This window comes from Coenobita brevimanus, chromosome 2 (genome assembly GCF_032717465.1).
Source record: "Coenobita brevimanus isolate Jiangsu-jjx chromosome 2, ASM3271746v2, whole genome shotgun sequence".
NCBI lineage: Eukaryota > Metazoa > Arthropoda > Malacostraca > Decapoda > Coenobitidae > Coenobita > Coenobita brevimanus.
The window spans coordinates 952,255-978,929 of NC_136955.1; the positions used below are offsets into that span (position 1 = coordinate 952,255).

The window sequence follows — 26,675 nt, forward strand, 5'->3', positions numbered from 1 at the left end:
GTGACTAGACATTGCCATCACATTGAGACACGTAATTGAGAATCATACATCATAGCATTAATTTTAAATGAGACAGAGGACATTAAAAGGGGAAATAAGAGAGTAAACAGGTACAGGTAGTTTATTAAGTGGGTTTTTAAATGCAGTGGTTGAATGAGAGAAATTTGTGTTCATGATGTATTTACAAGATCTGTGAGTATGACATTAGGCCAGTTATGGATGCTGATAACTGGCCATGTGTTGTAAGTAGGAAAGTAATAGTACTTTCTTAACTGGTTACAATTACTGGACTCACAAGAGATGTAGTGAAAGTGCATGGTAGCTTGTGGATGGCGATGAGTTTCAGGTGTAATTGATGTAGCAGCGCAGACATACCACTCAGTACAAATATGATCATTCCTATCCACTTATATTTCCTCCCTGCTCAATTTTATCCATTTAATTTTCCTTCTTTCCTAAGGAAAGTGATCTTGATATGTTCAGCATGGCACAAATACTTTTTCAGTCAGCCATCAGTCCCACCACATCCATCCTTATGGCACCCAATATACTGGATTGATTGCTGAAGGTGATTTATACCTGTTGTGAATATTATATACAGTGGTAGGTGGGGACGATTACCATCCTTACACTCGGTGTTGTGCTGTTTTGGGTGTCTGCCCTTTCCTTTCTTCTATCCTTCCTCTTCTGTCTTTCTTTCTCTCTTTCCTCTTTCTTCTGCCTTTGGGTGACTTTACAGTCCCTCTTCTGTCTTTCTTTCTTTCATTCTTTCTTCTTCCTTCTGCCTTTGGGTGACTCTACACTGAATGACAAGCCAAATGGTTTCCTATACACCATGGAACCATTTACTACACTGGGTGGTAACCATATAACCAAATTTCGGCGCCTGGTGGTTTAGTGGGCAATTACGGCACTCCAGTCGGCTTGAGCCGGTGCAGGTTTATATCCAAGGGGTGGCTGGGGTTTATTGCTCACGTAATGCCACACGGGGATGAGTGAGGCTGGTCACTCTCATCTTATATGTCAGGACCAACTTGCCTAGCCCCAGGCTCTTACGCTTCTCATGGGGCAATGTAGGATTGGGTGATGAATGAATGAATGAAGGTTGGACAACAAGAATGTAAACAACCATTGTCTCAGGCTGTACTTGGTGAGCCACAGAACCAGTAACAAATATGGCTTAGGCTGCCCGTTAAATGGCGAAGTTGAATCAGGCACAGTATAGGACTGTGTGTTATCAGAGCATTTGCTAATCACAGTCCAGTATTAATGTAAACAGTAGTGAGTGATGGTAGCAGTAGTTGTAACCCCAGGTTCACCTGAACGTGAACTTGATAGACAGCAGGTTGAAGCTGCCCTTATCCTGCAGTCCACCATTCCCTACTCAGGGGATAGGGTAGGGGTTGAGGGGTTGTATAACTGGGCTGTAGAGCCACCCAGTTATATTGGTGCTGCAGTACAAAGATACTACACTGCAGCACCAGGAGGTAGTTATTTTTCTTGTTACATGTAAACTTAATTTAGTTTTTGACAAATCCACATGCATCAGTTAAAAATTATTTATCTTGGCTGTGTTAAAAATATTTTACATTACTCGAAAACTGTGAAAGTCACGTTTGTGTATCTTGCTGGGTGACTCTGATATTAATCATGTGGAATTTCCCTTCCCTCCTCTTCACTCTTGACTCCTCCCCACGTCTTGTCAGCTTGTCCCTGTTATCCTTAGTCATGTTTCATCCCAGTGTGTTTTCCCCCCAGTGGTGTCCCAGTGGATTTTGGCTTTGATGCTATACCCAGTTTAATTGGCTGTTCCAACTGTATGCTTCAAACTTAAATTGCAAAGGGAAAGAGCAAACCCCCAATTTTTTCTGATGGTTTCTGAAGTACCACTGTGTTTGACTTTCCTGTATCATTGTTTGACTGTATATAGTAATGTGGGATACAGACTAATCAGATCTAATAACATAGCCATATGGCATTCAGTATATGGCATTAAAAAGTAAGGGGCCTGTCTTTACCTTTGCAGTTGAAGTTTTAATTCATTCAGCCTATTGACACCTTTATAAAATTTATTCTTGCCATCTCTGACTGAAAGGGTTAGATACAGCCTTAATAAACCCTTTCAGTACAAGAGGGCTTTCCAAAGTTGAATATAATTGTCTGGTACCAACAACAATAATCTAAAAGGGCAACACCAGGGTGCAGGAATGAAGCATACAGTCATTTATCCCATTTTATTTCCAGATTGACTAATTTTCCCAGTTTTCATCCCCAGCATAATGTTCTCAGATGTTACTTCTTGACTGATGGTTCCACCTGACACCAAATGAATTCTGTTAACGATTTTTGTGTTCTGAGCCTCACTTAACGAGGATCCAGCCACAGGACTTGACATGATCGTGACCTCAATATAACACTCCGCTGACTCACCATTTTTTATATTTCTTCACCCAAGCCTGAGATGACAAAGCACATTGCTCAGTTTCTTGACTCTGTTCTTCAATTTACTCTTTTTGTATTCTTTTTTTTTTTTTTCCTGCCCTCCTCGTCAGCCTCACCCTATCCATAGATGGATCAAAAGGTTAGGGTTCTTCTTTGTCTTCACCTTCTTCATTTTGCATTTTGATGAAGAAAGGAAGAGCCTGAGATTCCAAGCGTCCAAGCTTTCAAAATCTGTTCTCCCCCCCAATGAAGTTTTAAGACATGATAAAGTGTAAGTCCCATTTCTTTTTCTTTGTTTGAATGTTTAATTCAACACAGCAGTCCTTTTAATTTGGAAGCTTTGATGCTCATCCTTTAACATAGTGTATAACAATGCAAACTTGGGCTGTCTGGACGTTGCTACTCCTCACCCTGCCCTAGGGTGGGAAGGGAGGTCCGGATGATGATGATGATTATGATGCAAAGTAATGCACTTACTTTGTCAGTAATCATATATCAGATAAGGATCAGGAAGGTAACTAGTTAAGAATTGGCATGAAATGTGTTACTTTATAAGTTTTTAAGCCTTGGTTTAATGCATTCACGTTTGATTATCTTGGAGCCAGTTAATTCAGTTGATTATATACTGGTATTTACTGATATGAAGCACAATATATATACTGTATATGTATTTTTTTCCATGCAGTACCTTCATGAGTATAAACCAGCTGTAAGATTTTAAACCATAGTATGCTGCATTCATGTTTGATTATCCCAAGGCCAATTGTTGAGTTGAACATATTGTATACCTGTTGCCATGAAGCACAATATTCTTCTGTTTTTTTTTCTGTACCTGCACATGTGCAAACCAGCTGTGATCTTTCCCTGTCAGCTTTGGACCCAGAACACTTACAGTCATCTCTGTCATAAGCTGTGATTTGTTTTCCTGGAAGGGACAAGGAGAGAAGAGTATAGAAACTTCCCATATCTCTTGTTCTTCCTGGAGATCAAACTATATGACAGGGTGTTTGTCATAAGATATTTGTGAGTCCAAGCCCTGGAAGTGGGTTGTAGAACAGAGTGAGCATTGTGTGCTTTGCCGTCTGCATTTGCGGTGTTGTAAAGTGCAGTTAACAAGCATAATATCGTAACTGCATGGTGAATTGGGCTTTCATACCATATTGTTGATATAATGATATATTTTATTTTCAGGAACTTTTATTTTGAACTGCAGTCGGTCTTTATTATAGTCAGGGAGATGTTTCAGAATATAGCATCTTCATTCTCACTATTGGTACTGTTTTGTAAATGGAGGGATCTGGCAAATTGCCTTGACAAGGAGCAATAGAAACTTAACCCCTTCAATCCAGTGGTGCATTTCTTGGCTTATTCATCCTGTCTTGAGAAAATTTTCTTCAGCGATCAAAATGAAGTGTTTTAATACTGCCATCAATACACCCCTCATTTTAAGATGTCTTTTTTACAGCTGAATAGAATGATCTTGTGGTAGCAGCAATAAAATGGAAAAGTCATTGTACTGAAGGGGTTGATTGGGAATTTTTCTGTAATTTCCTGTGGACACTATAGTAAAAATTAGAGCACCTAAAGACTGACATATAATGAGGCCTTAAGGTGTTTAGGGCTCTTAGTGTAAGTCAGAAATGTCACAGACTTGATGCTGAGAAGGTTAATACCAATGCCTGAGATTTTTGTTTATGTTTTCAGCCAGGGAAGAAAAAATTATTGACACCAGAGTTTGGAGAGAGACTGAGTGGACATGGAAAATCCCTGAAAATTATTAGTATATTCTTTTCTCAGTCCAGCCAGTCCTAACTTACTCAAAACTCACTGTCATTACTTCACATTACAATATACTGTATTTGGTAGCTTCACATGCCTTTCCCTGACAAGACAAATAGTGTTTCAGAATCTTTGGGGGCACCCAGCTGAAGTGGCCACATTTCTGCATTGGATTCACTTATACATGAATCAAGAGCCTCATTACCAGCTTTATGTACAGTATGAAGCATGCAGTGAATACATCATTAGTCGCATTTTCCTAGCAGTTTTTATTCTTTATTAGCAGTATTAAAGTACAGTACAGACTTGGTTGCATTAACTTCACCGATTGAGCATTTTCGATTGTGTCTTCGGCATTGGTGTTGCCTGTGAATGTTGTAATTTGAAACTCAGTATTGCATAAACTGAATTTCACTGTAGGTCTTGCTGCTGAATTTAGAAGCTTTATGATGCAGTAGAATGTGATGAGTAACTTTAGCAAGAGTAAACAGTAAATTACTAAGAACCCTGAGTTGCAGTTTGTGGTGATAAGGTGCATTAGTTTAGTGATGGTAGATATAGTCACATTCAGGTAGTGTAATTGGGTCTTTGTAGTGATACATAAAGGTAACCAACTATTCTGTTATTAGTGATTCATGTGATTTGCAATGCCAGTAGCTGCAGTTGTTAGTTTACTGTAGTACATGTTTATATCTGTCTTCTTATTCATTGTACTATTTTTGTGTTGTTGTTGCTTCAGTGTGTGCCTACTGTTGTTGCTCCAAATATGTCTCTTTATTCATTCTTTATTTTTTCTTTCTCTCGGTATCTGTTTCCTGTGTCCATTCTGCTTTTTTCTCTTTCTCATTGCCAGCATACTGCTCTATGATTATCTTCCTATCTGTTTCTTCTTTCTCACTGTCTACATACTCTTGCCGATCTTCCTCGACTCGTTCTCTCTTGCTGATTTATTTCTTAATTGTTTTTAGTCAGCATACTCTTGCTACCCTTGCCCTACTTCTTCTCACTTGCCATTTTATTTCTTCATTTTTCTCTCCTTTTTTTTCATAGTTTGCATACTCTTGCGATTCTTCTTCTACTTCTTCTCTCTTGTTCTCTTATTTCATTTCTTTTTTCATTGTCTCGATACTCTTGCTCCTCTGCAAAACTCCTTCTTTCTCCCTTACCCTCATACGGTCCTGGGGTAACTGATAAATTCACTATATAGGTAACGATGGAGATTTAATGGGCATTTTTTTCTCTCTCTAACTTATTATGGACTTCAGTTAATCCAGGTGATGTAATTTTTCATTTAGCCCAGCTATTGACACGTTATTTTATTCAGTTAGAGGAGAGAGGGACAACTTGATGGTAGATAGATTGATTTAGATAAACAGACAGATAGATAGATAGATAGATATAAATAGATAGATCAACAGATAGAAATAGGAGAGTCTTAAGTATGAATATGGAGGGAGAGCCAGGAGACCAAAGAAAATGTGCAATGAAGTCCTGCATGGAGACATTTGAATTAGGGAATTGAGTAGGGATGTGGCTTAAGACTACGACACATGGAGAGCTGCCATCATGTGAAAAGAACTCCCTCCTTTCCTCTCAATACCTTCATTTCTCTTTTTTTTTCATCTCTCTCTTTCTGTCGCTGTCATACTTCTTCATTCCATATCTCCATTTCTCTCCATGTGTTTTCTCTTTGTCTTTCTCTCCTCATTTCCATCTGTCTACTTTGTCTCACTATTTCTCTCTCCATTTCTCTCCACCTCATCTTCTTTGCCTTATTTTATTTGCTCATGACCTACATTTTCTTGCTTTGTTTCTTTCTACATTGCCAGCCAGTTACTTCCTTTTCTTCTTTCTCTATTTATTCCCTCCATTTATTTTCTCTCCCTCATTCTGCATTTTCTCTCTGCCTCTCCTTCTCTTCTGTCACACTTACAATTATCTCCTTCTTCCCTCTATGTATTATCTCGCCTTCTTTGTCTCTCCATGTCTCTCTACCTCTCCCTCTCTCCCTGCAGGTAGTCACTATAGCCACATACGCATTCTTTTTGGCTGCCATTGTGGGTCGTCAATTTTTAGAGAGCTCCAGGTTTGACTTCTATGTGCCTTTCTTCACCATACTGCAGTTCTTCTTCTATATGGGGCTGTTGAAGGTTGGTAAATACAAAATGGTAGTTAATGCCTTCAACACAATGACATGTGTCACTGGCAAGGAGCCTACACTTGGTGACACTGTGCACCCTGGGTGGTGTGGAGCAGCTACAGCATCCACCCATGAGCCAAATCTTTTCATATTTCCTTGCATCTCACCATGTGGAAAGACCCCAATCTCAACCCAGCGTGGCTGTGTCTACCACAAGCAAGTCTACTGTACTGTACCTGTTGGACAACCCCACAAAAGCAGTTGCTTACTTGTGGTTGACAGGTCTGCTTGGCCAAAGAGAGCAGGGTTTAGCAACAACAGCAACTCCATAGTGATGTGTTAAAAGAATTAACTGCCTCAGAACTGTTTTCTGTGAATATTTGGATTTCATTCATACCATGTTATTTATGAATATGCCGTCACGAGCAAAATTTGCCACTTATCCCCGGCCAGCCCTGTGTCTTTTGCATATTTCTTATTGCTCTCTAAGTGTCAGAGACTGTCCTTCCTTTACATACACTCTTGTATTTTTCATATATACTATCACATGAGGTATTCCATATAACACCTTCCATATTTCATTCCTTTCCAAATGCCAGAGCGTATTCTTCCATCGCATACTCTGTTGTACACTACGTATTGCTTTCACATCAAAATATTTCATGTAGTATCTTCCACTGACGCACCTGGTAGAGAAGTGCCTGCAAATTTACTGTAGTGATAGTACTGTGAAGTATTATACTGTACCGCTAAAAACAAGTACCTGTATAATGTTGCCGTACATCCTGCCATGTGCAAGTACTTAACCCATTCAGCCCTAGAACTTCTTTTCTGGTTTTGTTGATATTTCCTGAAGCCTGTAGTTAGTTTCAGGTAAACTTTTTCAACAGGAATTAGACATAACCTTAATAAATCCCATCAGTACCAGAGCCCTTTAGTTGAGTGGAATCATCTGGCAGCAGCCAAAATAAACCATAATGGATGCCTCGTAGTTTCAGGTTCAGTAAATAAGTGCCATATGAAAGTGTTGAATATGACCTCATTTCACAGGTGGCGGAGCAACTCATCAATCCATTTGGTGATGATGACGAAGACTTTGAACTGAACTGGATCATCGATAGGCACATGAAGGTTTGTTTTCACTAGTGTGCCCAAACATTCTCCTGGTTTATGTACAATAATAGGCTATGTTTTCTGTTTGTCTTTTGTACCTATAATTGGGTGGTACATTTTCAGGATTTGTGTGTTATAAATTGCTATATTTTCCAGTTCCTCTTTATAATTGCATAGTACGTTCTCGTAATTTGTGTGTAATAATTTGCTCTGTTTTCCAGGTGTCCTATTTGATTGTAGACACCCTGCTGCTGAGGACACCACCGCTGACCAAGGACATATTCTACGATGATGAGAGCCCTGTCCTGCCGTACACAGAGGCATCAGCAGAATTCAAGAAGAAAACCTACAGAGGATCAGTGGCCAACATGGTGTAAGATGGAGGGTAGACTAAGTTGTCCTCATCAGTTTAGTGATGTATTCTTCATTTTATTCTCTTTCCAGATACAGAAGGCTGCCCTCATGTGGTGGCACTCATATGACTTGGTTGCTACAAGTCTTCGATACTTGTGCAAACATCCCTTGCTTCCCTCCCTATCCCCCAAAAGGAGGAGGGGATAAGGAGTCCATTGGGTTTGCATTCAGATGAGCCTTCCATGGGGTTCAAGTTCAGATGACCCTACCTCCAGACACTTTTTTTCCCTGTAAACAAGACTTTTGAACATGAGAGATTAGATACCATATAGCCTTCATTAACCCCATTCACTCCTAGGGGGCTCATCCCTTGCTTCCCTCCCTATCCCCCAAAAGGAGGAGGGGATAAGGAGTCCATTGGGTTTGCATTCAGATGAGCCTTCCATGGGGTTCAAGTTCAGATGACCCTACCTCCAGACACTTTTTTTCCCTGTAAACAAGACTTTTGAACATGAGAGATTAGATACCATATAGCCTTCATTAACCCCATTCACTCCTAGGGGACTCTGCTAAGCTGTGTTAAATTGACTAAGTAGCAAGAATAAAGTCGAGAAATACATCATTTGATTGAAGGGTACAATAAATATTGTCTGGCATAAGTTAATTAGATAGGTTGAAATTAAGAGAGGGTTAAGACTGGGATAGATGTTGTTAGGCTTCCCATAAACTCCCCAGCAATGCAAAAAAACTATTGGTGTTAGGTGGACTCACAAATGACATGTGTCCTGCTTGTAGAAATAGCCCATACAACATAACACACATAGTAGAGCACTGCACATTAATGCTACACTAAGACGCAGAAAACCCAATAGAGGCAGTTGCTTATCTGTAGTTGACAGTACGGCTTGGTCAGGTGGACATGGGTTTAAGCAGCAACAACAACAATGCCTGTTTGCCTTTCATGGTTTCTAAATTCTTGCCACCCTGTGTAAGGCTGGGAAGCTGGGGCAGGATGAAGAACATATGTTCACAGTGCGGTTGTGTGAATACATCCATTTTGACTCCATTGACATGTATTATGGTACACCTACTACAAAAAATATTCAGTACTCTTGTGGTGTGATACGACATGACACTGACCAAGGGTTCTGAGCTACCAGCAGTACCAAACGAATGCTGTTTCACTTATATAAATAATTTCAGATCACATCACACCCAGGAGTAATAAATAATTTTTTAGTGGATGTACGTCTTCAACTTTTGTGCATCCATCTGCCAGAAAAATAAAGATCATGCAGCTTATTCCTCTAATTATTGCTAAAAGGCTTAACTTCTGTGTACTTGTATCAGCATCAGTTATTTGTAAAGCTTTAGAGTACCATACAGCACTATCATCATCAAAAGTTTGTTGACACTTCTCTGCTGGCTGTTGTGATGGAGCATGTCGCACAAAATATTTTTAACGTAATAGCCGTATGAAGCAGACAACAAAAGAGTATGAGAAGGATGGATACTCTTGAATGAGATATCGGCATGAAGCATAAGACAAAAGGGAGAAGTGAGGGGTATGGAAGGTAGGGCAGGGGATTGTCAGCAAGCTTTTACTTTTAATGGTACCTGTACACTATAATTTTACACCAAGAGAAGGTGGTAGGTGGAAGTGACCATCCACTCACTTGATGTAGTGCTGCCTACTTCTTCCTTTTGACTTTATGATTTTTTTTTTTTTTCGTGTTTACCCCCTCTCCTATTGCTCCCTTCCTTCCTTCCACCTTTGATACTGTACTTAATACTTAAGGTGGCTCCACATTGAGTGACAAGCCTAATGATTTCCTGTACCCAGGAAACCATTTACAACCTTAGGTGGTAACTACATAACTAGATGACGGGGTGATGTGGAGCCTCCTGTGGTGCCCATTAACTGTGTAAAGAGCTGCTGGTACGATGTCCATCCATAAACCAAACCTCCACTCTTTTTCCAACACCTCACTGTAGTAAGGCACTGTTTGCTGTAAGGCAACATCATTTCACCGCACTGGACTATCCTGCAAGGGTGGTTGCTTGCCTGTGGTTGATGGATTTGCTCCACTGGACAGGCTGTGGTTACTCAGCAATAGCAACAGTAACATCAGGGAGAAACACTGCTGGGACCTTGGCAGTTTAGACTAACATCCATACACTAGATAGGATAACTGAGTTTGTACCACTTATGTCTCAGCAGGAGTTGGACAGGACATCACTAATACACACCTTCCAGCCTCTACCAGTACAAAGCACCAGCCAGAGGGTTTCACAGACATTATCCACGAGTACTGCTCTTTACATGTGATGCTGCGTTGGACATCATTAATCTCACCATTTTATTCTCGCGGTACTAACACTGCTTCATCAGTGCCAGTCTGGATAAATCTCCCTGTATTGCATTTCTCATATGCCATCACCTCCATTTCTGTCCTTGAGTCCATAGCCATCTTACTCCTTGCTTCATTCACGACCCAACCATTACAACGACATACCTTTTTTTTTTTTAACCTCAGCCAACAAGGTTGAAGGAGGTTATGTATTCCCCTGTGCCTTTCCATCTGTTTGTCTGTCTGTTAGTGTGCAAGATAGCTCAAAGAGTTGATATCAGAGTACAATGTAATCTTGTGGATAGGTGGGCAGTGAGTTGGGGAAGTGACTCTTGAAATAATCACACTTTCACACAAAAATTATTCACCCACAGCTTTTTACTTAGTATGCTGATGAAAGCTTTCCTGCCGGTCCATTTCATTATTTAGTTTTTGGAGCCACTCTGTCTTAACATTTTCCCATTCCACCTCTTCAGCTAACCACCAATTCCATTATTTTCTAGCTGTCAGAGTCCTTCATGCAAATTCTCAAGAGCTTTTCAACTTTAGGGTATCTTAATGAGTTCTGGGGGTGTTTATTTATTTATATATTTATTTTGTGTGTGTGAACATAACTGTTGCAACTCAGTTAACCACACCCAGGGACATCCAAAGAACAGTTGTGCTTTTAAAGTTTTGACCCCTGCAGCATCCAAAGAACGGGAAAGTATTAAGTAATGGGAGGTAGTAATAGGATGGTATTGGTAATTAGCTGCCTGTATTACCATTTTTCTAATTCTCAATGTCTTCATCAGGATTCCAGAAGAGAAACAGAACCTGATCCTGCCTGACATACTTGAGGAAGGGGAGTATGAGGAGAGCAAACCCACCTCCATCCCCTCTTCAGTGATCCCCACCCCACGTGCCTCACTTAACAACCTCGGAGGTAAGGACCGGAGGAAGAAGTAGAGCGAGGAAAGGAGGGGAGGGAGGGGGGGAAGCAGAAAGGGAGGAGAGACTGGAAGGAAGAGGGAATGCAAAGATAAGAAAAGAATTATGTACATGCAATGGAAGGTGGAATTAGGGAATGCAAGAAAGGGTTTGAGAATTAAAAAAGAGAGGTAGGAAATGAAAACGGAAAGAAACATAAGTTGAAAAAGAGAGAGAAGGAGAGAGGTAGGATGGGAAATAGAGTGAGGGAATGGAGGAAGAGATGCAGGAAGGAGAGAAGATAGAGGGAGAGCAGAGGCAAGACAGAGGTAAGAAAGGAGAGAAAAGATTGGAGATAGGAGGAGGAATAGAGTGAGGGGATAGAGGAGGAGTTGGAGGGAGGAAGGCATAAGGAGGAAAAAGGGAAACAGTGAAGAAGAGGATTGGAAGAAAAGAAAAGAGGAGGAATTATAGGGAGAGTGGGAATCAGGGAAGGAAGAGGAGGTAGATATCCTTAAACTCCTTAAAGAGGGAAGAGAAGGAAGCAGAAAGGGAGGAGAGAATGGGGAAGAGAAGGAGGAAAGAATAAGAAAGAGAAAACCAGGAAAGGAAAGGGAGGCACAGGAAGGGGACTGGGTTGCATGGAAGAGGGTAAAGTATAATTGTTTAAAAGTGGTTTCTGATAATACTGTACTGTTAAAATTCATTATAATTATGCTAGTGATTACCCTACTTCATCCTTAGATTGGAAAAAAGGTTGGGGAAAATGATGTTGATGATGATGATGATTTTGTGACTGTGCAGGTAAGGAGAGTCGGAGTGTAAGCCTAAGTGAGGAGGGCGGGGCTGGGGCCGGGGTGGGGGCAGGGACTGGGGGAACCAAATGCCCCACCCCCTCCCCCCAGGTGATCAGAAGGGGCAGCAACGGGGCAGCAGCGGGGCAACTCTCTCGCTCCTCCAGCAGAAGACTCACAACAGCAGGTAGTAAGGGGTAAGAGCTGGGGTTCTGCTGCCTCTTCTACACTATAGCGCATTTATTCTAACCTCGGCCCAAATTCACTGACAAACTTACACTCATTTCCTCCTTGTAACTCAGATTTTGATTTGCAGGATGAACTAGAAGGCTGTAGAATCCTCCCTCGTGTCTTATTCTTTTCTATCTATCTCTGTTTATTGCCAGATGCCTTAATCCCATACGGTGGCCACAAACAAATCGCCTCCACGTCGCCCTGTCCCCCGCCATTTCACTGCCCTGCTCCCAACTCACTCTCATATACCTCTCCACTCCATCCCTCCATCTCATCCTTGGCCTTCCCCTCCCTCTCTCCCCCTCTACCTCACTCACATTCTTTTAATAACAAATTGTAGTCATAAAGGAAATTATCATCGGCTGTTCCATCATTTTCCAGGAAGGACAAAAAGAGGAGAGTATAAAAACTTCCCATATCACTTCTTCCTGCAAATCAAAATCATAAGTTGCTAGAGGGAGGTGACCCAGTCCAGAGAGACTCCTAATCCCTTTCAGCTCTTATTGACGGCCATGTGTAGCCAGATTGGAGGGCCGAAGTAACCTCACTATACGATCGACCATGATGCAATTGTTCACCTTCATGATCCTGATGTTTTAGCACCATTTTTTCAATACATATTTGCCATTTTTACTTATACGTTGCCACATTCACTGTTTTTAATTACAAATTCACCACATTCACCATTTTCATTTATACAGTCACTGTGTTCCCATATGAAGCACAGATTTTTCAGTGTACCGGTACGATTGCCGATTTCATTCACATTATTGCTGTGGTCTCTGCATTCAATACATTATCTTTCTTTAATCATTTTTCCATACGGCCTGATTGTATAGCAAGGTTGACCTGTGTAATGCATGAGTTCTAACCTGCAGAAGATCCCTAATGCCTTTAACCCCTAAAACGCGGATCGTCGCTTTTGCGACGGTCGGCTCAAAGGACAAGACGGCGGGTCGTCGCGTTTGCGATTTGAGTTAATTTTGAATAACCGCGGGCAAGCAGGCTCAAGCCGGTATTGTCTCTCAGTCCCGCCACCCGTGAGCTACTTTTAGCACACTTGACCTTTGTACTACTGACCTCGGTTGTTGCCAAGTCTCATTTTTTTTACCCACGGACGCACCGATGCGCGGCCCTCCCTCGTCGTGCGATATGGCAACGCGCGGATGGCTGATACGTGTCAATCTGCGCCGTCATCTCGCAAGCACTTTTTGCTATTGGGGAAACGCTTGTTTCCCCAGTTGTCACACTGTCATTTTTTCGCGCGGTTTGCCCCAGATTAGCGTCAGTCCACGCAAATCTGCCACGGTGACACCATGTCAGGCTCTAGCTCTTCTAGTTCCGTGCCTTCTAGCCCTCCAAAAAAGGGTTTTGTTACCTCTACGCCCTTCAAAACTTTACAAGTGACTACCAAGGGGCTAAGTGACTCGGCCATAGCATTTGAACTGTTGAAAGCCTCTATGGACTACGGCAGTGGACGTGGGTGTTTTGTCTAGCCTGGCTGAATCAGAGACACAATCGAGTGCTGATTCAGCCCCGGAAGTGATGATTTCTGTGCCCGAGGAAACTGTGACTGTGCCCAGCACCTCTACAGGGAAGGCCCCGGTGAAAATGGGGCTCGAATATGGAAAGGGAGAAAAGGAAGAGGAGCGGAGACAGCAGTGCACCGGCTTTGTCCACTACGCCACGCCACACCACCGCAAGCCCGCCACGTTCTCCCAGCCCTCTTCTCTCGTCCTCTCGTCTGCTGTCCTGTCTCCTGAGTCATCGGAGTCTCCATCACCACCGAGAAAGGGAAGTAGGCGAGCAATGTTAGGTATGAGAGGTTATCGTAGGCCTAGTGTTCGTGTGAGTAAAGTTAAGTCCCCTAGGCTAACTCCCACTAGGCAACTCAGGAGTCACGCCACCGCGGGTGACCTTGACCCAAGCGATAATCTCCCTCCAACCACCACCACCACCACCACAACACCAACACGGCCTGGGATAACCTCTCCCTTACCTACTATTGCCCAGCCTGCCTCACCCACTCCCACACGACCTGCCTCACCCCCCGCCGCCCCAAGCACCTCCCAGCCTAGGCAGGGAACTTTAGATGCTTTTGTGTGGTCAGAGGATCAGATTTTGTGCCTGAAGATCTGCCCTTTGACGAAAGTGAGTGTGGACTTCAGGCTGACTTCCCTGTGGACGACGATGGTGAATGTGTTGACTACCTGTTGGCCTTCCTTGACGGACGAGGTTATGGAGCACATCTGTACCGAGACCAACAGGTACGAGGGGCAATGTGCGCCAATTCGCGAAGAAGGTGGTGAGGCTGCGACGCCATCCACGTCGCGGATGGCATCATGGGTGCCTTTGACGATCCGCGAGCTTTTTGTATTTATTGCCTTGATGTTGCTTATGCCGCACAACTGGAAGCATAAGTTGGAAGAGTACTGGGGTTCCGGCAGAGCTGTGCCCAACACCAATATTCAATAAATACATGAGCCGCGATCGTTTTAGGCAGCTGATGACTTATCTTCACTTATGAATAATGATGAGCCTTCCCAAACTGACCCATTATGGAAAGTGAGGGGAATCCTGAACATGATCAAAGATAAGTTTCACGAGGTTCTTGCGCCCTTTCAAGAAAGTCGTGATTGACGAGTCTTTGGTATTGTTCAGGGGCCGTCTTCGGTTCGTCCAGTACATTCCAAGCAAACGCCACCGCTTTGGAATCAGGAGTATTTCGTGCTGTGCGACTGCAAGACGGGGTTCATCCTTGACTTCGTCATCTACACCGCCAGCAATGTCGACTTGGATAAGACTGACCCCCTTGGATTCTCTGGTTCTGTGGTGAAAGTGCTTTTGGAAAAGTACTTTGGCGAGAATCATGTCCTGTATACGGACAATTATTATACAGCTCCAAAACTCGCCAAGTACCTTTCTGAACACGGCGTCGGCTCCTGTGGCACTGTCCAGAAGTAACAGGGCACATTACCCTGCCTTCCCAGAGGCTGAAAAGTCAAAGCGGGGAGACGTGCACCTGAAGAAATCTGACAAGATGCTTGCGATCAGGTGGCATGATAAGAGAGTCGTGAACATGCTCACCACAGTACACAAGGGTGAAATGCTGGCAACAGGGAAGGTCGACAGAAGGACTGGCGAGCCTGTGATGAAGCCTGATGCTGTAATTGACTATAACGTCAATATGCGGCTGGTGGACAAGTCGGATATGATGATTGGAGAGATTGACTGTCTGAGGAAAAATCGTCGTTGGTACAGGAAGGTGTTCTTGCACTTGATTGACATGTGCATGTTGAACGCCTTCATCCTGTATAAAATCAAGAACAGGAAGCCAGCCAACTACTCTCTCAGAAGATTCTCCAAGACTTGTGTCTACCAGCTGCTTCAGCGTTATGGCCAGGTGCTTTCAACAGGTCCCAAACGCCACCCTCACACACCTCCAGACCGCCTACAGTGTATGGCCTACCTTCAGCGACACCGCCTGGAGCCACTGCCAGCCACTGCAAGAGGGGAAAGCACTGAGGAGGTGTCATGTGTGCAACCACACTACCAGGCAGGAAAGAACTTTTAGGCGCACCTCCTTGCAGTGCAAAGAGTGCAAAGTTCCCCTCTGTGCTTACCCGTGTTTTTCGACTACCACAGCCTAAGTAGATTTTGAAAATAAGGGTAAAAATATTGGGAAAAATACTGAGAGTGACAGTGATAATATTGTTTAGTTTTCTTTTACGTGCTGACAGTGACAGCCTGATGAGTGTAAATTAGTGTATGTACTTGTAAAAGCACTGACAGTTACAGTGTTTTTTGTTGTAAATAATTGTACATAGTAATCATATAAGTATTGCAGTGACAGTCACTCCAGTGTAAAATATAAAAGCATATAATCCTATTCTATGTTCTGAAAGTAAAAGATTTTTTTGTATAAAATATTATTTTTATAACACTGTACAGAGACACTGATGAATAAGGCAAAAAAAAAAGATACAGTGAAAGTGAGCGATAGAAATGAAGTGCGAGTGGCCGACAGGAGCGAGAATAAAGTGCCTGCCGTAAGGCTGAATAAACTCGCGCCGCAGTGGTCTTCCTCATTCCCAGTCCACAATACTGGCAGTGACATTGATTTTTATTACCGTAATAGTGACAGGCAAACGTTTGCGAAGTCCTATGATGGAAAAAAAAGGAGTATACGTGTTTTTTGCCGAGAAAAGGCAAATGTGACAATATTGACGGGAAGATCGCCACCGCGCTGCATGTCGGCCGTGCGCTCTGTCCATTTTAGCCTTATTTTCAGTTCTTATTTACAAATACGGATTCCAAACAACCTGTACGTTGTTGTATAAAGTGTACTGTGACAGACTGAGGCTGTGGTAGAAAGAAAACCGGGTTTCTGGAGGTGTGAGAGTGAAGACTTTGTTACCCAACTTTGCAAGTCTTCACAAGTCCTTGGGTAGTCAACGAAGGCTCAACATGTGGCTCAGGAGATAGCTGAATGTAAGTAATATATGCCTTAAAAATTTTAATGCTCTAGGGTTAATCTATGATTTTTGGCTAATATTTTTCCACAGGTACTCAGACCCCGCTACAACCCCGCCACAGGGGGGGGATCGCGCGTACACAGCCGCGTTTTAGGGGTTAAGCTTATTTGATATCCATTTGTAATCAGATTAGAAGGTGTATTTGACTATAGTGTTGTAGTGTGGTTCTTCTTACGTAAGGAAAATCTCTAACCCTTTTCAGTTCAGTTGATTGGAGAGTTTACTGTATTTGGCTAGTAACCAAGGAGATGCATTCCTGTCATAACTAAGGCTTAACAGATTTCATGAACCATAATTCAGTATTCAAGTTTTGAGAGTGGCATAGTCCCATTAGGTTAAAAAAAAAAAACTTTAGTAACCAAGGACACTCATGGTTGCCTCATAACTAAGGCTGATGGAATGTCATGCCACCAGGACTAAATTTGTATGGTTAGCTCATTTGAGAGAGGGGGTGTGAGTTGGGGGGAGGGCAGTGAAATGGCAGAGGACAGGGCAGCATGGAGGGGATTTGCTTATAGTCACCCCAGATGGGATTAAGGCTTCTGGCTATTGATAGATAGATAGGTGGGAAACCAATTTGAGTATAATAACCAGGGAGACTCATTCCCACCTCAGAATAAAGACTCATTTAATTACATACAAGCATAACCAAGCATTCGAGTTGTGAGAATGCAACAGTTCCATCACACGAAAACATATCAGGCCTAGAAACCAAGGAGACTAATTTATACCTCATAATTAAAGCGTTCTGAATTAGCTGCAACCACGACATAATATTCTCATTGTTTTTACTCTAACTTGGTCCAGATTTTCATCTTTTTGTGGCTTATTTCACATAGCTGAGTGGCAGAAGAAGACAATGTTACAGCTTTGCATCCTTTCCATAGCACTTCTTCATGACTAGCATCATATTTTAGTGTTAACATATTGTTACAACTAAGCATTCAAGATGGAGAGATGGCAGTTTTAGGCCAAGGTAGAGTAAAAGGAGTATAGAAGTGGGGAAGCTCATTCATTTATCATACCTAAGACTCATCAAATAAATATGAAAGTTTTTGGAATGTGTAAGTCTCTATCTATCTATCTATAGCCCGATGCCCTAATCCCGCAAAGGGTGGCCGATGTGTAAGTAATAATAATAATAATAATAATAATAATAATAATATAATAATAACAGTAATAATAATAATATTGTAATAATAATAGTGCAAGAAACAAACAAACACAACCCCAGAAGACAAACAGACAAACAGACAAACCAAACAAAGCACATAACCCCCCTCATGCCACACATGTGGAAGTAACAGTTGCCTATTAAAAGATCCATTGATCCATTTGAAGTTAATTTCCAGTTTTCCCTCTTTGACAGCAACAGATGTATTTGTTTGTAGTCACCCGTAACGAGATTAAGGCATTTGGAAATAGATAGATGGATAGATACTGTAAATAGATATATAGTTGTATGTCAAAAGCTGTGATATTTTAGACCTCATAATTTTTCTTGTCACAATGGACGGTATTCTAGTACAGTTAGGAAGCTTACCAGCACCCCTTCCTTCCCAGTTTATTTCTGATTCTGCCTCATTACTCTATTCTTGTGTGTTATTCGTCGTTCATGCAATCTATTGTGATATTAAAAAAACATAAGAAGCAAACCAGGGTATATCAATGGGCAGTCTGGAAAATAAGTAATTGAGGATGAGGCGTTAGGGAACCACCTTACCCAATGGGAATATGGGCCAATAGCTAACTGTATAGGAAAAGAATCTCTATATTTTGGTTATGTATATGGTGCGAATCTGCCTTCTCATCTCAGTGCCTCAGTTCCATATATTCCATCTTCCTGTTGACCCATTTTGCTCGAGTGCATCATCTATCTATCTATCTATCTATCTATCTATAGCCGGACGCCCTAATCCCGCAAAGGGTGGCCGCAAACAAAACGCCTCCAAGTCGCTCTTTCACCCACCATTTGACTGCCCTCCCCCCAACTCACCCCCCCCTCCCTCATATACCTCTCAACTCCATCACATTTATTATATTCTTGCTACTGTTAGACTATTTTATTCAGCTTAGGATGAGTAATTTATTAGTGAAGGAGTTAATGAAGACTGTAACCCTCCCCACCAATTCCAAGAGGCTTTCCTAAGCTGAAAAACATGTGAAGTTAGCAGGAACAGAAAAAAGACTATATCCTTGAGTTGAATGTATTTATAGCCTGGTTCACTGTACTGGGATTTCCTTAACAGTGATCATTTATCCTGCCACTTAGTCTCATTTTATCCACTGGACTACATTTACATTTCACATGGGCCTTTGAAACCCAAAAACATAAATTCTGTTTCATTCATAGTACTGCCAGATGATTTTGTTAATTTTTGTAGAACTCCTGACTAGAAAAGGAATTAATCAGGACTGTATTTAACCTCACCAGTTTGAAGTTATGTCTCCTAAGGTGAATAAAGTTATGCATGGATAACAAGAAGTAGATGCTAGAGATAGAGATGCCTTCTTGTGGTGGACTGCAGAAGGACAACTCAATCTGCAGTCCACTGTGTTCATGTTCAGGGGAGCCTGGGGCCTTAACAATAACAATGAGATCAAAATACGTTGTTGGATTGAAGGTGTCATGATCCATCTTCTTCCTGTTAACCCTTTTGCTGCAGTTGATACAGTTGAATAATTGATTCAGCCTGTCACCGGAATATTTTCAGGTGAGAGACGTCCTAGCTGTCACAGGCTTCAATAACTGTCACAAGTAACTCTTTCTTTGCTTTTGGTACACGTGGGAAGCTTCATTGGGCTCTTTTCTTTCACCAACACTTTTCAACCTTTACAAGCATGATATTTCCACACCCCAACCAAAGTACAGTGTAAACATTGCCTCGTGTGCAGACGACTTTACTATAGTGTCCACACAACACAACGCACTCGCAGCCTGTACACTGCAAGAAGACTGCTTCAGCACATTTCAGGCACAGGACAAGAACAGCAGGCTGATGATCCCTCCAGCCACATCCACCCCCACCCTCATCACCAGCAGCAGTCATGAGTACAGGTACAGCCCTCATGCCACACTTAACAGTGTACCTGTGTCACACACCCTAACACTAAATTCCCTGGAATGACATATAACACTTAACTAACCTGCAGTAACCACATGCAAGACATCAAGAGGTAGTGCATTCTTAAGTCAACAGATCCAGGGCACTTGTAAGGATGGCCTTTGGACAGTGAAAAGAAAGTCTCCCTACTGTACAAACAATACATCAGATAAATGATGTCCTGTGACTTCTCAGAGAGGGCTTCCATCCTAGCTGACGCCCACTACTACAGCTTACAGGCCATACAAAGGAACACTCTCTGCATCATTGCTTGGTACACCAAAGCCACTTCTAATGCTCACATGCAATTTACGGCCAAAGTCCCCCCTTGTAGAGGATATCTTGATATGTGGCAGCCTATGCTAATACACAGCATCCCTATCCTTATAGCACAGAGTCACCCAGCACAACCAAGCACATAAAACAATGACCACACAAGCAATATCAAACCCTATTCAACAACATCCCCATCTCAAGGCATCCCAACACAAGTAGTAAAAAAACACCTACATACTTATATCACAAACAGCAACCTGGGAAGTGTTCTTTAGGCTAATACCTGATCATTTTATTAAATTTAAAGAAATCCCAGCAGTGGAAGGGTTAATGTCCCATCCCTTTCTTTCACTATCTCTATCTCATCTGTTGTGTTCATGTTTACTCCTACAAGTTGTTCCTCCCTTTTTTCAGCTGGATTGCTTGCCGGAGGGAGAGGTGGGTGGAGAGGGAGCCTTCTGCTTTTCAGTCCTTTCCTTTCATGCCTTACATGGAGACTGTATCTTCCATGAATTAAGGCCAATCCACCTCCCATGTCTCTTCAAACATGCATTGTGTGTGTGTGTGTTTGTGTGTTTATTTCTGTCTGTCTTTATCTGCTTGTATGTCTATGTAATCTCTTTATTCCAGACCTTTTCCTGCACTTAAATCTCTTTCCTGAAGCTTTTCTCTTTTCATCCCTATTCTGAAGTACGGGTGAACTTTCCACATTCAAAATGCTTATTTATCTGCAGTTGATCAAAAAAGAGTCTGTACACATTGTTAGTCAAACAGTCTGACACCACAAATGATGGATATTACAAAATTCCTGGTATTTCTGGTCCTGTATTCATAACTATATACTGTACATTGTGGCCTAATGCTGATATTTTCTAGCTTATCTGTACCTGTAAGTATTTTTATTATACTCACACCCACATGACAGTGCATTAATCTTCTTTAGACATTATGTGCTGTACTGACCATTTTGGGGTCCTGAAGAGAATGGTGTCAATGTAACAAAGTAGTGGAGGTGCCCAGTAATACAGACATCTCTCAGTCCCCCTCCACATCCACTCTCCCTCTCTCTTTCTCCATTTCTCCCACTTCCACTCTCCTCTCCCTTTCTCTGCCTCTCCCACTTCTTTCCCTCTGTCACACTCTTTAATTCCCCTAAATGTTCTGTTTCCCATCCTTGCTCTTGCCTCATCAAAGATCGCTTGTCTTACAGTGTGACATTTAGAAGAACCCATTCATATCTCTTACCTTGAATCCAGTGACGTATGTTGGTAATTTATTTTCACGACTCCCAGACAATCTTATTCACCTTTGAGGAGTTTTTTTTCAAAGAGAAAGGGTTAGATATTTCTTTTGTTTATCTGTTCAGTACTGTAGATCTGTTACTTTGTTGTTGTGACCCCAGGCTTATCTGGATGGAAACATGGTGGACTGCAGGCTGAAGTTACCCCTTTTGCTGCAGTTCACGTTCCTCTTCATACATTAAATAAAATCATCTTTTCGGTTTTCAAAATAAAGGAACAAATATGTCATTGGACAGAGAGTTTAAAATACTGTAGTGTTGACATACTGTAGCATTATCCATACCAGACACTAATCCAACACTTTGCCATAGTTTAGTTAGTGTGTGTGGTGTTCTTGAGTAGTGTAGATGGTGTTCAGTGGTGGTGTGGTGCTTGTGGTGTAGCTACAGGGGTAATGTTTGTGCTGCTGCTCTGCCTAGCATTTTGCACTAATAAGCCTACCAGTCTCTTGCAAGTTAGGTATTTCCACAGCAGTTTTTGTTTAATGTTTGTATTTAATGTTATTTTTTTCCTTTGAAGATGAATTTTTATTTTGATGAATATTATTAGAGATGACTCATAGCCTCTTATTTTTATTATTATTATTTTTTAAGTAGTCATTTTATTGTAGTGAATATTAAAGGTGCAGTCATAACTTCTTATATATATATATATATTTGTACTGTATATATGTTTTTAATTGGTGTTCTTGTTGTCATGAATATTATCAGACATGTTTTTATAACCTCTTGTTCTTATTTTATTCATTGATTTTTTTTCATTTATTTATTTATATTTTTTTTCTAAGTGTAGGATTGGATGATGGATGGATGGTCAGTCTCGTTGCCTTGAATATTGGGATGTTTTCATAACCTCTTTTTTTTTATCATTTTTTATTTATGTATTTTTGAAAGTGGCATCTCATCTTTTTATTTTATTTGTTTTTTGTATACAGAGTGTTTATTTTTTTTATGATGAATGTTATTAGCGATGTCCTACTATCCTTTCCGGTCCCACCTCTTACGTCGCTTATTTTGACAAACACCAGGTCAAAATATTCAGTTCAGGAGAGATGGGTTGAAAGGGGTAGAAACAGCCTTCAGTAACCCCTTTGTCTCAGGATGTACACTCAACTACAAATGTCTGTTCATCCCTCCTGCCTCTCCTTCATCACTGGATTCATAAACACTGGAATATGACACAGTGGACTGAGGGGATCAGGGTTGGGTCTTGGTACAAGCAATACATGTGATCATTTTGGCACCCCTTTCTCTCTAGGAGGCTCCCATATTACAAAGAAAAATTTCAAAGACAAGACAGTCCACTTGGTTCACATTTCTGATGAATCAAGGCTACAACTACTGCTACTACTACTAGGTAGCAGTGGAACTTTAAAATGAAACTTTTTTTTGTAATTTACTGTGAGCCTGATACCAAAAAAGAGCATTCAGAATGGTAGCTTATAATGAAGACTTACTGTACTAATTCATCGCAGTGCTTAGAGTCAGTGAACACATTTAGAGTAATGAATATTTTTATTTCTTTTCACTATTAATGGATTGATTACTGCTTCAACTGGCTTTTGGCAGCGTCAGCATGGCTCTGCTGGCTGTTGGGGCGCATCAAGGCTTCCTGGCTGCGGACCCGGAGAAAGTGAGTCAGGCAAGTCAGGCGAGTGGTGGCAGCGCATCACCCACACGAGTCATCTGCCAACCACAGTTCTCTGATGACGACATCGGCAGGATCCCAGGATGTGTTGATTCAGTTGCCTTGGATTTGGGGGACATGGAAGATGACGACTCAAAAGAGAAGACAGAGAAGTCACGGGCGAGGTCCTTTCGTCTGCCACCTTCACTTAAAGCTCGAGTGGCCGTTAGAAAAAGGCCAGTAATTACCTGGCGACCTTACACACGGCAGCCTAGCATGACCCAGGACACCACAATATCTTTCCCAGAAGGAGCAATACCACAGTTTCCAGATGATGTAAAGGTGGACTTGCCAAAGGACCTCACCTGTCCAGGATGCTTTGAGGATGAATGTGCCTTTATGTGGAGGACAATTGAGGATGATTCGGATTCACTTAACACAAATTCAGCTGTGGATGATGATCCTGGAGATTATTTGCTATACAGTCCCCAGTATACTAATCCACATACCCCGCAGCCCTCCCATTACACACTACACCCATTCCTTAACACTCCAGTTTCACAGAATTCATCTCAGTGCATGTTGCATCAGTCACAATATATCCCACCTCCCACCTATACCTCAGCCTTCTCCCATTACCATGACCCTCATCACTCAGCTCCATCCTCCCCCTCCAGACCTCCTAGGGTCTTAATTGAAGACTTTGGACCCCCATGGGACCCCAGATCCCAGCCAAGGTTTCTGGTACACAGGTTGGGGCCCAGACGTGCAAGATACAAGACAAAATGTCGAACGCGTTGCATAGCGTGTTCCATGCCACTCCTACCCATCCCACGCAGGGCCACCATCAGCAGACCCAGCCTATCAGGCCTTGTGAGAAGCCTTAGTGAGAGTTCAGTGTTCACTGAGGCAGTGAAGAGACTAAGTGAACAGCAACAGTTGAAATCACAGGGCAGCAAGCCATCACCCCAGTCACCTCAGCTAAAGAGGCAACAATTGTCCTTACCCATATCATCATTATCTAAACCTGCACTCAATGGCAGAAAAGGCCACAGAAACAGTCCTTCCCCTGAGACACAGTAACTGGTGACCTGCAAGCGAGGCTAAATGTAAAAAAAATATATATATACAGTATGAAAAAGTGGTGAAAATTTCCTTTTAGTATAAGTGGTGAGTGTTGCAAGATTGTATGTGAACATTTTCTCTTAAGAGAGTCATAATGAGTGCATACAATACTGTAATCTTGTGTATATCAGTGAAGGAGTGACCATGAGCATAACCTTTCAAAAAATTCAGAAGTGTAAAAGTTATAGTTTGTCGTACTTTTTTAATTTGCATTTATAATCTTGAATGTTCCCTATCACAGCAGCTGCGCCAGTGTCAGGTAAGCATGTTTTGATGCTGGTGTACTTAATCCCACTTGTCTGGTGACTTATTTTCAAATTGAATTCCTGCTACCACCAGATGATTACATGCAGCTTAGGACAGACTTCTGGCAGTGAAGGAGTTAATGAAGGTTATATCTGACTCCTTCAGGTTGAAAAGTCATATAAACTGAATTAAAGGAATGAAATAAAGACACATCTTTGATGTGAAGGGGTTAAGTCAGCTTCCAGATGTAAGATTTTCATTTATCTTGTACAATACAGGCAAACTGTTGCAGGTCTCATGAAGCTGGTAAAATATTCCAGTATTTTATTATTAAGGACTTGGTGGTTTCATTTTTGCACTTGTGTAACCATATACGGGAAAATTATTTTAAGAAATAAAATTATGCCATACTTTCTCTCAATGTCTTGAGTCTGGCGATGGATATATATATATATCCATCCATCCATCCATTGCCAGACGCCATGTATCCCAAACGGGGTGGTCAAGGGCTCAGAGTTAATTGTTTTACAGGGAGGGGCACTAATCCTCCACCAACCCCACTTGACACGTAGGGATGCCAACAGCATCTGGTGTTCCCAGGCGGTCACCCATCCAAGTACTAACCAGACCCAACGTTGCTTAACTTCGCTGATCGGACGGGAAGCGGTGTACTCAACGTGGCATGGCCATTATATATATATATATATATATATATATATATATATATATATCTGTCTATCTATCTATCTATCTATCTATCTATATATATATACAGTATATATATATATATATATATATATATATATATATATATATATATATATATATATATATGGTGTATATATATATTATATACAGTATATATTATAGTTCTTGCTACATCCAGACAGTTTTATTTAACTTAGGAAAGACCTTTTGAGGAGTGTTTAGATGTAGCCTCCATTAACCTTTCACTGCAAGAGTTGGGTTAAATTGTCTGGTACTGACAAGAATAAACTACAAACCTTCTCAATGGGTTGCAGGGGATCAGGAATCCCTATATTAAGGCTGGTCACGGTGCAGCTGATGTTGTCTGTGGACTGGGAACTACAGCAAGTGCCAGAACCACACAATTAATTCTAGACAGTTGCTGAAAAGTTATATAAAATCTGTAATTACCTTTTCCTCGGATCTATCACGACATCCCTCTTCTTGTTAATTGTTGTTATTGTTGTTGTTGTTGTTATTATGATTATTATTATTATTATCATTATTATTATTATTATTATTATTATTATTATTATTATTATTGTTTGTTACACAGATGATGGAGAAGACATTAAAATAGAATCCTGAGTATTTATAGACCTGTGATATTTTATTTTATCATAATATAGTGGAAGGTGGGGGCACTCACCATTCACTCATTCAATGTAGTGCTGCTCTTGGGTGACTGCCGTTTCCTCTCCTCCTTCCTTCTTTTCTTCCATCCTCTTCTGTTATTCTTTCCTTCATTCTTTCCTCTTCTTTATGCCCATGAGTGACACTACACTCCCTCTTTTGTCTTTCTTTCCTGCATTCGTTCCTCTTCCTTCTGCCTATGGATGACTCTACACTGAGTGACAAGCCAAATGGTTTCCTGTACACCAGAAGCCATTTACTACACTGGGTGATAACCATATAACTAAATTACAGCGCCTGGTGATTTAGTGGGTAATTATTGTGCTCCAGTCAGATTGAGCTGGTGCAAGTTTATATCCAAAGGATGGTTGAGGTTTATTGCTCACTTAATGCCACTCAAGGATGAGTGAGGCTGGTCACTCTCATCTTAAATGTCAGGACCAACTTGCCTAGCCTCGGGCTTCCACGCTTCTTATCGGGCAACACAGGATTAGATGATGATGATTATTGTGGTGGTGTAGATGGTGATGACTGTCATCCTCACACTTGATGTAGTGTTATTTGGAGAGGATGGAGGGTGAAAGACTGATGAAGAGAGTGTATGTGAGTGAGGTGGAGGGGGAAAGAGGGAGGGGGAGGCCGAGGATGAGATGGAGAGATGGGGTGGAGAGGTATATGAGAGAGGGGAGTGTGAGTTGGGAGCAGGGCAGTGAAATGGCGGGGGACAGGGCGACTTGGAGGCGATTTGTTTGTGGCCACCCCAAACGGGATTGAGGCGTCTGGCAATAGATAGATAGACAGATACTTCTTCATCTACCTTTATCATTGTTTTTCTGTGTTTACCCTTCTCTCTTCCTGTTTCTCCCAGCCTTCCCCTCACCTTTTATTACCATTCTGTCCACGTCACGTTACTCTGCAATGTGTGATAAGCCTGATGGTTTCCTGTGACCCAGGAATGCATTTACC

At 41.7% G+C, this 26,675-nt stretch overlaps 1 protein-coding gene and 1 non-coding gene across 2 annotated transcripts in view; one reads left to right on the plus strand and one right to left on the minus strand.

The window, feature by feature from the left end:
• LOC145391438 (uncharacterized) overlaps positions 1 to 24,897 on the plus strand; it is a 57,128-nt gene extending 32,231 nt beyond the window's left edge. The window contains exons 6-11 of the mRNA XM_080266053.1: positions 6,237 to 6,371; positions 7,412 to 7,492; positions 7,696 to 7,847; positions 10,974 to 11,104; positions 11,893 to 12,079; positions 22,901 to 24,897. Of these exons, the coding sequence (XP_080122179.1) occupies positions 6,237 to 6,371; positions 7,412 to 7,492; positions 7,696 to 7,847; positions 10,974 to 11,104; positions 11,893 to 12,079; positions 22,901 to 24,041 (1,827 nt within the window). The 3' untranslated portion in view covers positions 24,042 to 24,897. The remainder of the gene's footprint in view (positions 1 to 6,236; positions 6,372 to 7,411; positions 7,493 to 7,695; positions 7,848 to 10,973; positions 11,105 to 11,892; positions 12,080 to 22,900) is intronic.
• A 7-nt stretch (positions 24,898 to 24,904) lies between these two features.
• On the minus strand, positions 24,905 to 25,023 carry LOC145392683 (5S ribosomal RNA). Its single transcript, XR_013896061.1, has one exon. It is a non-coding gene; the product is annotated as a 5S ribosomal RNA (ribosomal RNA).
• Positions 25,024 to 26,675: the final 1,652 nt, after the last annotated feature.